At 47.3% G+C, this 13888-nt stretch overlaps 1 protein-coding gene across 3 annotated transcripts in view; it reads right to left on the minus strand.

Annotated features, from left to right (window-relative positions):
• Positions 1–13888, minus strand: part of KCNU1 (potassium calcium-activated channel subfamily U member 1) — a 212969-nt gene that overhangs the window by 28853 nt on the left and 170228 nt on the right. For all 3 annotated transcript variants that reach the window (XM_083184484.1, XM_083184483.1, XM_083184485.1), the window contains 2 exons: positions 9868–9933; positions 4221–4360 (listed from right to left, as the gene is read on the minus strand). In XM_083184484.1, coding sequence (XP_083040610.1) covers positions 4221–4360; positions 9868–9933 — 206 coding nt within the window. The remainder of the gene's footprint in view (positions 1–4220; positions 4361–9867; positions 9934–13888) is intronic.

The following is a 13888-nucleotide window of genomic DNA, read 5'->3' on the forward strand; positions in this document are numbered from 1 at the left end:
CACACACAATTTGTAAGGAGCTGCCATTGTATTCAATGACCATCTTCTCCTAACAGCTTAATGAATCTTTATGTACTGTATGATGTGCTGGGAGAAACCGCAGGAATGGGACAGTGTAAAAATAAAGTACTGTATAATCCCACTTTATGGTCAGGATAGATACTGAAGTATGGACGGTGAATGCAGACAGAAAGTACCTCAGAAAGGAGACATACTGTAGCGGTCAAACCAATTAGCTGTGACAGGGCTGGCAACATGAATCTTGGGGTCCTGTGCAATGATATTTATGGGGCCCCCCACCTAATCCCAAATCCACACAAGCCTCATTTAACCTTTCACCGCTACAGATCCTGCTTTCAGGTGCGGACTTCTGTCATTCTCAGTCCTGCTGGCCTTGCATGCTCAGTAAAAGTACAGGAGCCAGAGACTGAGGCTACAGTGCCAGCGGCGGGTACGGCTGTGCGCCTGAGGCCCCAGGCCATACGCACACACAGAGTAGACGGCTCTGAGAGTTTAGCGGCAGAGCACACACACAGTAGTCTGCAGTGGCACACAGTGAGTCAGTCAGACTCAGCCACACACAGATGGTGCACAGTAGACAGCCAAGCCGCGAGGGTCACTGATAGGCCAGCTAGTACATGTGACGGCCATGCTGAGGCATGGAAGCTCTGGGGCCCTTCAGATTGCTGGGGCCCGTCACACTTGTCCCCCTTGACCCCCCCTGTTGCCAGCCCTGAGTGGTGATGAACTCATGGGAGCAAATCATCACGTCATCGGCCATACTTTATGGCAGCCCAATAAGACTCCGAGCAATTTTGTCAAAATCAGCCGGTGATGGGAACTAAGGCCCTTATTCTGATCGGTGCGGATATATCCGCGTGCGTTCGGCCTCGCCGGATGTCAGCTGCCCGCCCAGATCCCTGCTTTTGCACGGAAAAATGTCCGTGTGGTCTGAGGTTGCGGGTGCTGGTGGAGCACACGGTCCTGCATTCGATGGTCTGCGACCATCGAATGATGGGGGAGATTCCCTTAGATGGAGGAGGCGTATTCCGTGAAAAATACACGTGCGGTCTGTTGGGACAGCCTCTTACCCCATACGGACGGAGTTGGCGATCCGTATGGAAGGCGGGGTTTCGCACGCACGGTCCTGGCCGCATAATCGGCTCCGGCCGCACCGATCAGAATAAGGGCCTAAGTCTGGTGCTATTGCTGGCTTTTCAACATTGACATGTCACCATAATGGCAGATCACAGCCTTCGGATACCTGTATTGGCCGCAGAACCTTATAATGTATCATGTTCTATTTCAGTGGTTCTCAAAATTGGTCCTCAGAACCTCACACAGTTCATGTTTTCAAGGTCACCTGATAGGTGCACTCATTACTGACTGACACATTTTAAAAAGTCCACAGGTGGAGCTTCACTCCTCACAGAATCAAGTGAAATAATTAGCCCCACCTGTGGACCTTTTAAAATGTGTCAGTCAGTAATGAGTGCACCTGTAGGGTGAGCTGGAAAACATGAACTGTGTGGGGTCCTGAGGACTGACTTTGAGAACCTGTATTCTATTACGTAACATAAGCTTTCATAAGGACTTGGTTTATTCTAGCACAAAGTATTATATAAATACACAAAATAAAGACTAATTAAGGATTTTCTAAAAGCTGGAACCAGACAGACAGGAATCAGACTGACACATAAATGCTTAAAATACTGTTGCCATGAAGTGGTGTACTTGGTCTTCAACAATGTTTAGGTATAGTAGGTGGTACTGTATATGTCAAAGTTTTATACGCATGAGTAATACAGTAGGACCCAAATTTTACCAGCAGAATTTTACTTAGAATAACACACTGTTTTCAACAGCTTCCATCTTCTTACAGTGCATCCTGGTGCCATCTTTACCCCAGGACAACTGCGCCTAAGCACTGGCCGTCCACATGAAATTAGAAAAACATTATTCATCAGAACAGGCCACCTTCTTCCATTGTTCCGTGGCCTAGTTCTGATGCACACGCACCCACTGTAGCAGTGGCGTAACTAGAAATTTTGCTCCCCCCTGCCAAAAAAAAATCTGGCGCCCCCCCTCTCCCATTTTTGGGAGGAGTGTGGAATTTCTTGTGGTATATATATATAGCCATGGAGACTGGGGCATGCTGGTGGCATGTGTGGAAAGCCAGGGAGACTGGGGCATGCAGGTGGCATGTGGGGAAAGCCAGGGAGACTGGGGCATGCAGGTGGCATGTGGGGAAAGCCAGGGAGACTGGGGCATGCAGGTGGCATGTGGGGAAAGCCAGGGAGACTGGGGCATGCAGGTTGCATGTGGGGAAAGCCAGGGAGACTGGGGCATGCAGGTGGCATGTGGGGAAAGCCAGGGAGACTGGGGTATGCAGGTGGCATGTGGGGAAAGCCAGGGAGACTGGGGCATGCAGGTGGCATGTGTGGAAAGCCCTGGAGACTGGGCCATGTAGGTGGCATGTGGGGAAAGCCTGGGAGAATCCTGCATACAGGTGGCATGTGGGGAAAGCCAGGGAGCCTGGGGCATGCAGGCGGCATGCGGGGAAAGCATTGGAGACTGGGCCATGTAGGTGGCATGTGGGGAAAGCCAGGGAGACTGGGGCATGCAGATGGAATGTGAGGAAGCAGTTTAATGGGGAATGCCAGGGAGACTGGGGCCATGCAGGTGGCATGTCGGCGCTGGCTCCACCAAGCCAGTGCCTCACCAATCACTAACCTCACGCCACTGGGTGACAGTCCTCCCTCACTGTGCCTCACCTCACTCCTCACGGTACCGGGTGCGCAGTCTACTCTTCATGCTCGCACTGCTGCTCCAGAGTCCCGGCCGCCAGAGAGGTGATGAGTTAGTATGACGTACACGGCGCGCCTGGCCGTGCGTTTCCTTTCCTGTGTCCCCTGTGCAGTCAAGTGAGTGACAGGGGTGCGTGCGGGGGCCGGGACAGCGAGCTGTGCTTTCATTGATGGCAGGCGGGCGGGCGGGGTTAAATGCTGGTCAGCGGCATGCAGGATCATGCTGGTGACCCGGAGACTGGAGCCGGGGGCGGGTTTCCGAGTCTGCGTCCGCATTGTGCCCGCGCAGCACCCGGTATTGCCGTGGCAGGCAGCACACTGGCATTATAGATCAGTCAGTGCGCCCACGCAGCCCCCGCTCCCCCAAGCGGTGGCGGGGGCTGCCTTGCACTAGTTACGCCAGTGCACTGTAGGCATTGCAGACTGACACAGAAATGTTGGAAACCAGAGCTGTCTCTTATATATATTGTATAAAACACCTTCACTTTGGATTTAGGGGGTATTCAATTTATTAAATCCCGAGTCACGACTGTAGATTCATCCCGACAGCCATGACCTTGGCCCGTTTGTGTTTTGCTCACCTGCATATCGCCAGGCGGGATTCAATGTCCCACCTGCCGATAGGCTAAAAGGAGGCGTGCCCACATAAACGGCGTGGATTGTCAAAATTCGGCCGTGATTACGACAATTCACGGGCGTAATCGACAAAGCGGGCCCGCCAGCTTTTAAAGTCGGGCCCATTCTGCCTCTTCAATGCTGTCGAAAACACTGCATTGAATAGGTCACCACCGCTATTTCTCCTGTCTCAAATAGTGTTAGGCAATGATCAATTACCGCCTGGACCCAGGCAGGGCTTTGGCTGGGGTGGATTATACAATATCAAACCTTGGAGAAAAATAGCAAAGACCAAAGCAACTACTCAGCATGTGGTAGAAAAAATACAGGAGCTGATTGGTTGCTTTAATCAAGTTCTCCTCTTTATCTCTTTTCAAGGCTTGCTGCATCTCTTCCTTAGGATTGGCCTACACATTGCATTTTCACAGGATGCCGCAAAACAGGTAATGTTTAAACAGGATACACCTTTTTATACGTCCATTGAGTTCACACATAGCCACAGAACACGATCTGTTGTGTCCGGCCAGTGCCACAGTGATTTTAGTAGCAGGGTTTAGGGCACAGCCGCACTATGTGAACTCATACATTCAAATGAAATCCGGTCATCTTGTCATCTTGCTCTGGTGGATGTCGCACCACCGCTTATGTGAAGATGGCCGCATAGAAGACCACTTGTAGACTCCTTCTTCCAAATGTGTTATGTTGAACGGGACCCAGGAAAACGCAATGTGTGGCCCAAACATAAGTGAGAACCACAAAGGCACTGCAAATCCTCATTTGTGTGACACTTTTACTTACCATTGACACCAAACAGTCTAAGAAACCTGCAGAGAACACAGACCCAGACGCAAATGCAGTGGTGAGCATGGCATTAGTCACTGGGCGCTTGTTGCCGGCACACAACTCCTGCTGGATAAACGCGATGTTTGATGCGTCATCTGTTAGGGCAGCAAGGGGAACAAATGTACAAATGAGGAGATGTCACTCTAGATGAGGACTTGTTACACTGACAAGCAAAGGTGAAAGAAGTTACAGAAAACTATGTAAGAGGAAGAAAATCATAGAAATAATATACCGTATACTATGGCAGGTGCCCAGCTTTGCGCAGTCTACGTGACTCCATTATACATTGCATCACTATATTTCTCATGATGTATTAACATTTTTTAACATTATTTATTTCTTTATTTAGCCGCTTGAGATTGTTTTAATCTGTAACATCACCATCGGCTTTGGTCGGGTTAATATATACAAGAGAATCCATTTCTTGTATGCAAGATCTATAGGATTTTTTTAAAACAATAATTACTAATTAAAAAATCGTTTTTAACAGTCATCTAGACAAGTCATTTTTTGCTGTTTAATGCAAGGTTGGCAATAGAACTTTGTAGTGGTGGTCACCATTTTTTCCGTAGATTGCAGCCAATCACTTTGCTAGAAACACTGACATCATATTAGTGATGAATACTTGCAAAGTGATTGGCTGCAATCTATGGAAAAAATGGTGACCACCACTACAAAGTTCTATTGCCAACCTTGCATTAAACAGCAAAAAATGACTTGTCTAGATGACTGTTAAAAACAAGGATTTTTTTAATTAGTAATTATTGTTTTAAAAATAATCCTATAGATCTTGCGTACAAGAAATGGATTCTCTTGTATATTTTAACCCGACCAAAGCTGATGGTGATTAGATGAAGAGGCAAAAAACTTTTGAGGTAAAAATGCTTTCCCCTAGCAACTGTGATATGGCCAATATAGTATCTATTATATTATTATATATTGTACAGGAATTGTATAGGATCTCAAAAATCATTACCTAATAAGCAGATGTAATGTTTACTCCAGATGTGGTCCTGCTATATTGAGATTCACACTGGCTAACATGGGGCATGGATTCTAATTCTAATAAGAGAAAAACTTTACAAGGAAGCTACAATTCACAGCCACAAAGTTAACCTAATGCCTCATACACCACTGGGCTCAGTATATTGGCCCTTATTCAGATCGGAACGGTACGGCCCGCGTGCGGCCGTACCGCCGATGTTTTTGGTCTGCACATGCGCAGAGGTGAATCTGCGCATGTGCAGCCCCCTTCGCCGCAGACGGATTTCGTCCGCCGCAAAGGGGGCGGATAGGGGCGTGAGAGGCATCATGCCCTCATTTCCCTATGTGTACGCCCCGCGTTTCATGGGCGTTCCCATGCAAACGCGGGGCGTATGCATGGTAATGAGGGCATGACGCCACTCATGGGGGCGGAAAGCTGACGTCGCCGGATGTCAGCTTTCAGCCCCCATACAAGCTACCACACGGACGATTGTCCGTGTGGTCTTAGCTTGCGGGAGCTGCCGCGGCGTGCGGACCTGCCTTCGATGGTCGACGACCATCAAATGCAGGGGGCAGCTCCCACCATGGTGGAGGCGTAGCCTCCACCATTTTAATGCGGATCGCCAGCCGTCCGTGTACGGACGGCCGTGGCGATCCGTAGGGTGGGCGGGGAATGGTTTGTGCGGCCGGAGCCCCGTGTGCGGCTCTGGCCGCACCAACCAGAATAAGGGCCATTGTCCAGTGTGTATGCACACCGACAACCGATGCACGCTCCTGTGGATCCACTCCATTGTATGTTTATGTACAGGTGAGGGACTGGATCATTAACAAGGGCCATGCTGCAGAACGCAGCATGGCTCCTGCTTCCCGCCCAAGTATCCAGCTACACCACTGGAAAAAGCCACGGTCAGGCCTGGCAGTTTACGATCAACGTCAATACAACATGAGAAAAAGTCAGAAAGCTCAGATTCAGAAGATCATTGATAGATAAACAGTCAAAGCAGGCCGGGTCAGTACAAATACAACCAGGCAAGAGATATAAATATGTGTGCCTGTGTCACTAGGTGTACTACTGACGTAGGAAGAGGAAAAGACGTCACTGGGTGCGGTGTGGTGACACCAGGTGCGCACTCTGCATTACTGCACTTGAAAAGGGGGTGTCGCCTAACATTAAGGGGTGTGGCCTGACTGAGATCATCATTGGGCTTGCCCAACCTCCTCCAAGATGCTGGCTGCCCTTGGGGGATGAGGCTGTCTTCAATGTCAAAGTTACTGGGGTCCTTCCGTATCCAAAAGTACTTGCTACTCAGTTAAGATTTACTGGTCACTGGACCTGGATTATTTTTTGGTGACATATTTTCACTGAGCTGGGGTCCCGGAACGACATGGCAACAACCCATGTTATTGCTGCAGTGTAAAAGGGTTAAATAAGACTTGACCAGTAAGAACCTACAGTATATGTTGCTGTAACCAGTGGGGATACGGTCACTAGACAGACAAGCATTAGGTCGACACCACAATGTTGACATGCCTCAAGGTCGACATGGCTGAAGTTCGACAGGGTCATTAGGTCAACATGGGGAAGGTCGAAAATCAAAAAGTCGACATGGGGTTTTTCACTTTTTTTTTGATCCGACATGTGCCGACAGGTGGTATTTCATACCCTACCATCCACTAGGGCGTGGTAGGAAAAAAATAAAGTAGTGTGCCTGAAGCATGGTGAGCACAGGGAAAAACCCAATGTCAACCTTTTCACTGTTGACCTTCCCCATGTCGACCTGACCCTATAACCCTAACCCCATGTCAACCTTCAGTCATGTCAACTGGAGGCATGTCGACCTAATGCTCTTCTGTCCAATGATCCTATTCCAACCAGTGATAGAGCTAACATTTCACATAGTTATGTAGTCCTTCCTTGTGCTACTTGTAATAAGCATAGTTCTATACAGGACATTTTAAAAGGAAGGGTTAAAAACAATGCGTGGAAATAAACTTTAAACCTGGTTTCCCTGTTAATTTACCTCAGCTGTAATATCTGAATCACCTGCTCTGTGATACATATCCTGCAGTGTGATATAACCCTGAGCACGGTAATGGATCTCTGTAGGATTCTGCAGCAGACGAAAGATGACACAGGCCTCACAGAGAACCTCTCCCTGTGGTTGAGGAGCTGTCGACTCTGCTTTGGTTAGAAAGTGAGGGATCCTCCCCGTGCAGTCACATAACAGGCTATGCCATGTAACATTAATTTGACAAGCATCACCTCCCAGCGTGCAGAAACCTTTGGAGGGCTCCTAATTAAACTGTAGACACCCGTCGGTTTTATTTGTGAGGTGGTTTCATTGCTAATACACACACGATGATTTAATTAGTGGCATGTGTGCTGATTAGCTGCGTTTAGTAGCAAACTCGTTGCTAACACAGGAAAAGGAATGATAAAATAACAAGCGTGCATTTGCCAGGTCACTGGCAGGCATGTACTAGCGATGTAGCCAAGGACAGACACGGGAATCTGTCAGTAAGAACAAGATGTAAAACGGCGCCGAGCAGAGCAGCGCAGAGTTTCCGTACAGTACAACAGTGCAGCATTGTCTCTGAGGTGCTACAGCTCCCTCTGGCAAAGAAGATGTTAAAAGGCGGCGGGAGGAGTATAAACCATGGTGATTACTGCGCAGTAACGTCACTGCATAGCGGCCTGGAGATGTTTTAGATAAGAAACCTCAGTTAAATCCTGACTTTTTTTATGTTTCCCAGTACTGACAATAAACAGACAACCAACCCGGGGTCCATGGATGAGCTGTTGGCCTCTATTTGTCAGTGTAGTCAGGGCCCTGTTGCTGTTATGGACTCTGCAGCCTCAACAGTAATGTCACTAAAAAGACTGTGACAGGGCATTGTAAAAGAGGGAAAGCGCAGTGCACAATACAATATTGGAATCTGAATGCAAAATATAAAGAGGCCGATTCAGACCCTTTGGTAATGGGCCAAATTCGTCCCCGTCGCCAATGGTCGGGGTTTGCGCATGTGCAAACCCACGGATCGAACGGCTTTGGCGAGTTTCACACATGCTGGGGTGTTCACTCACTGGGGGCAGACGCAGGAGACCACATAGCGTTTTATGGGCACGTCCCAAAAAATGGTGGGCGCGCCCATGAAAACGATGGGCAGACGACGTCAAACACAGGCATGTGTGGCTGATGTTGCATGATGTCAGCACCCAACCCCAAATTCGGGCTGACTTTTCTTTGTGAACAGTGGAAAAATCATTTGATGGTGAGCAACCATCAATGGATTATTCCCCCTGTGAGGACGTATGCGAGGGGATGTATTAGCGTACACATCCCCTCGCAATCTAAAGAGGGGATTCACTCGGCGGGGGGGGAAGGAGAATGTTCAGCCGGGTAGCGGCAGTGTGTACCTGCTCACTAGGGTGCAAATATATGCACGAAACGCAGTGCACAGGCCTCTGTACGCACAAAGCCAGTAACTTTATTGACAGACGGCCAACATTTGTGTGTCCCAGGAAACGCAGGTGACTCCCGACCATTGGGAGGTCAGCAGTGGTCCCAATCTCTCCAAGGCCTTCATGGTGGAAATCCATTCATTAGTAAGTGATTGCTGATGGATTTCCCCATGTGTGCACAGCTGCGAACGTATTCGCAACTGTGTACAGAGGCGGGGGAAATCCTGGCGGGGCTGCGTTTTCCTGATCCATTCGCAGCCCAGCGATCAGGTCTAAGGGCGGGATGCACTTAAGGAAAAATGTGGTAAAAACCCCGTTATCAGGGTTTTTACCGCATTTTCGGATGCAGGAAAACCGCACGCAAAAGAAAGCAAGCAAAAGCTGGCGATACCCCATAGAAGCCTATGGGCTTCTTACCGCGATCCATGTCACTCCGCACGGACCCCCGCCACCCCACATGGATCCCTGCCAACCCCCTCTCACCTGTGTCCATTGTGCTGCCCGGACCAGTGACTTCCCCCTCCCTAGCCCTTACATCCCCTTCCGGATAAAGGGAGGAGGAGGCGGAGCCCACCCCGCAGAAGCAGTCAGCAGCCAGTATAGGAGGGGGGAAAGCCGCTGCAGACCCACTCAACCTCCACCAGCTGCTTCACAAAGGGCAGCTCTTATCGCCCATTGCTATACTAATCGCATATGTTAGAGCATATGCGATTAGTATTGTTGCGGTAGCCGGTGGAGAGGGGCGGTAACTGGCGGCGGAGGATAGTGTATCCCGCCCTTGATCAGGTAAGATGCAGTAGAGGCCTTGCATGCTACTATAGAACTTCTCTAAAAATGTCATTTCTGACTCCCTTTTAACATGATTAATCGAATATGTAGCATGACAGACATGTCATAAACCCTTCTGCTAACGAAGGGGGATACATTTCTAATTTAATGGCATGCACATATTTTTAGTATCTGCGCTCTTTGGGAGCCTTCGTTTTGACTCATCCATAAGTACAACTATATCCAGGCCAAGCTGCCTCTTCTGTTTACTCAGCACTGAGAAATCGAGCTTGCTCAGCGTCCAAGAGGAACTTTCAAACTCAACCCTATTAATAATGCAGAGAACAGATTTACTCCCATAAATTTACAGCGCGCAGAAAGACTTACTCAGCTTTGTGATAACTGGAATCCTGCACACCGGCTCCTTCCCATCGCTGGGCAGCAGCAGGGCAACTGTGAGAGACAAAGGAGAATGCCAGACATTGGTAAAGTGGGGCACAGCAGTTGCAATTTCAAGTTCTAAGTTCTTATCATCATGCCAACATGTGCTCTCATATAAAGCAGACTTTGCACAGTTACTTTTAATTGAAGCTTACCTCCGTGATGGGACATGTTGTGCATCTTTACAAGTTCGTAACATTATTGCTTTTGTTTTTAATCGTCTTGACACAGAGTTGTCTTTTAGATTGCTAACTCAGGATAAGAAGGTAAAAATCGCTAATCTACTGTGCAGATGGAGCGCCTCTCAGCCAGCGCCGGGGCTCGCCAGAATGCCCCCGCTGGCTAGATGGCGCGCCATCTGACTGGGATGTGTGAGCATCCCAGTTTATGGGAGGCAGGGGAAGCTGCCACCCGGGAGATGGGCAGGGTTAGGGAGGGGAGCGGGGAGGTGGGGGCGAGCAGCAGCCTTCAGGGAGATGGGCAGGGTTAGGGGGGAGCGGGGAGGTGGGAAGTTGGTGCTGAATAGTCCTGTATGTATTATATGTTTTGGTGTGCCCCTTACTAGCCCTACATTGCTGCACTGTTATTATGGTTTGTATTTGTATATCTGTAAATCAGATGTATAAATAATACAGAGGCAATGTTATGTAGATATATCAGGATACGTCACTAAGTATAACTGGAAGCCCAATTCTTGGTCGGGGTGGACCCTATACATGGCGTTTTTAAAGTTTCCAACATTCAAAAAGTGTTGGCAGAAGGGGCATGGGCATACAGAGAGGAGGCAAGTGCACTACACAGATGCATACACCACTGAATAGGCATTTATGTGCTCACAATGCAAGTAACTCAAAAAAAGCATCCAATAAGTACTGTAGAGAGGAGTGGTTCGGATTCCATGGAATACGAACCGCTACTAACATCCCCGGCCTGAGTGCCCGCGAGTCGTGCTTGCGAGATTCCGGCTTTGTTCGGAAACTCGAGCGTGGCCAAACGTGGGAATCTGGCGTCGGATTCTCGCAAGACGCCGAGTCTATAAAAGCTTGGCGTTCGGAGATTTCTGCGCCATTTCCCCCTCACGCTTCCAGCTGCGCACAGCTCTGCTTGTGCCCGGCGGTAGAACTTGTGCTGCATGCAGGGAGAGTGTGGGGCGGAATCATTAATCACTTGTCATCATTGTCAGTCTGCCACATCAATTAAATTAGTGTCCAGAGGGGTGCAGTGCAGACAGACAGAGGGAAGTTGTGCAGTGCAGACAGACAGAGGGAAGTTGTGCAGTGCAGACTCAAAGAGGTGTTGTGCAGTGTAGAAGGGAGTTTTTGCAGTGCAGAGGAGTTTATGGCAGTGTAGTCAGTGCAGACTCAGCAGAGAGGTTTGTGTAGTGCAGAGGGGTTTGTACTGTGCAGACTGCAGAGGGGTTTGTGTGCTGGGTTATATATATATATATATATATATATATATATAAATATTATAGATATAATTAAATATACTTAATTATATTGTAATTGTACTGGTCGTGTGCTAGGCAGGCAGGCAGGCTGTCAGTCAGTGTAGTAAGGTACAGTAGTACACAGGCAGGCTGTGAGTCAGCTTTTGTTAATTTTTTTTTTTCATTGTGGTGTGTGGTCACTGTGGTGTGATGCACTGCAATCCAATACACCATATACAACTGTCAGAAGCAGAACAAGTTCAGCGTGTGATTGTTCTGCCTCCGTGGTCCACGGAGTGTTATCCAAGGCCCATCCATAAAAATAAAAAAATACAATATAATATAAATAAATGTTGCTGTTTTTTATTTTTTTTTGTATATATCTGCACCCCAATAGTATACACCACAAGTTATGTGTGTGATTGTATTGCATCCACGCAGCATTATTCAAGCTGTGCATTAAAAATAATTAATAGTAAAAAAACTCCAAATCAATTTTTCTATTCTTTATTCATTGTTTGTGTGTACTGCACCCATAGTATGCTGTCAAAAGGTGTGTTTGTTCGGCCTTCACACAGCTGTTAGCTGCGCATTAAAAACAAATGAAATTCAAAAAATCCTAATCAATTTTTCCTCGTCTTTAATTATTCATTATTTGTGTGTACTGCTCCCATAGTATACTGTTAGAAGGTGCGATTGTTCGGCCTTCACGCAGCTGTTAGCTGCGCATTAAAAAAATGTAAATTAAAAAAATCCTAATCAATTTTTCTCATCTTTAATTATTCATTCTTTGGGGGGTATTCAATGTCAGGGGAACAGCTGTCGAGCAAGCTCGACAGCCGTGCCCCTGTCCCGTTCTCGCTTGGCTCGACTGGAGCTCGGCGGTCGGGATTCAATGTCCCGGCCGCCGAGCTGCGAGAAGGGGGCGTGGCCGCGAGTTGATGACGGAAATAGACGAGCTCTGGCCAGGAGCTCGCCTATTTCCGGCTTTTCTCGGCAGAACGAGCCGACAGCTTATGCTGTCGGGCTCGTTCTGCGGTGAAACCCTGTTCAATGCTGTCGGGGAAGACAGCATTGAATAGGGCCCCGCAGCCATCTCCCCCGTCGGGAGATGGCTGCGGGAGCACGTCTGTGTTTGAATACCCCCCTATGTGTAGTGCACCCATAGTATATACTGTCAGAAGGTGGGTGTGTGATTGTTCGGCCCACAAGCAGCGTTATACAAGCTGCGCATTAAAAACAAATTAAATAAATTAAAGTAAAAAAAAAATCCTAATCAATTTTTCTTATTGGGTGTTAAACTGATGCTTTTTGGGGCCTAGTTTTTTAAACTGCCATCCTGTCTGCCGCTGCAGTGCCACTTGTTTGTGCTGCACACTTGTGTGGCTCAGCATAGTTATCCAGCTACCTTGGTGCAACCTTTTGCCGTAAAAACAATATTGTGAGGGAAAGTGGTCAAAATTGTCTGGAAAGGGCTGGAAATGAATGTAATTGAGGTTAATATTACTCTAGGGACAAAAAAAAAATGCAAAAACGATGTAATTTGGTTTTTTTTTTTACCATTTAAAAAAAAAATCCAAATCAATCTATGGGTGCAAGGTGTATGTATGTGACAGAATTATACAAGTATATGTGACTGGTTCTTAGGGTATAAGCAGTGGCTTTATGCAATTTATGCTACTGTATGTAAACCGTCGGAGTTCTCATTCTGCGCCAGCCCATACGTTACATGTATATAAACATATGCTGTGTATTATACTGTATGTGCTGTACATTTGCAGGTGAATGCATCCGATGTGTGCTGATGTTCCATGTGTACTGTTTTGTTACTGCCTGCACTGCTGACCTGTTTACCCACAATACCTTTCTTCTCGCATCAGAATGGAAATAATGTAAAACCACAAAGAAGTGCCCAGTTTTACCCAAGTTCTTATGTCAATATTTTCCCAGAGTGGAGTCACCAGTCATTCCGGCAACACTGTCTTATTACGCCAGGATTGCTTAATTATAGATTAATACTGTACATTTAAACTCCAGTGGCAGATTAAGGTGTCAGCATTAATTATTATTACATGTTTGGAATATGTCACAACCTATTTAGATCACAGGCTCCATTTGCTAACACGCTTCTGCCGTGTGCTGTCACTCTGCTAACTGACACGCAACTGTAAGTCAGTTCAACTTTTCCATGGAGAGAAACGGAGTCAGATATCATATGAACTAAATGCTTTAGCAACAAAGGCAGGATGAGGAAAAGCAGTGTACGGAGGTGTAACTCATTCCTAACCGGGCATGAATATACGGGATATAAAATACAAGGATTCAGGATGTTCTGTAGAACTACATTTAGGTGGCAGGCTATATGAGACACCTTCTAATTAGTAATTACAGATAATTTACAGGTGCAGAGGATTTCTTTTAACAAGCATAAAACTAATAAAATCTCCCACTGTTTAGTACATGCATGTATGACATTGCCCTTAGCAGTTTAATAAAATGATGACACTCTTCAACGGTTCAGACACCAAAAGCAGATAA

The sequence above is a fragment of the Crinia signifera genome, chromosome 4 (genome assembly GCF_055691185.1).
Source record: "Crinia signifera chromosome 4, ASM5569118v1, whole genome shotgun sequence".
In the NCBI taxonomy this organism is placed as follows: domain Eukaryota; kingdom Metazoa; phylum Chordata; class Amphibia; order Anura; family Myobatrachidae; genus Crinia; species Crinia signifera.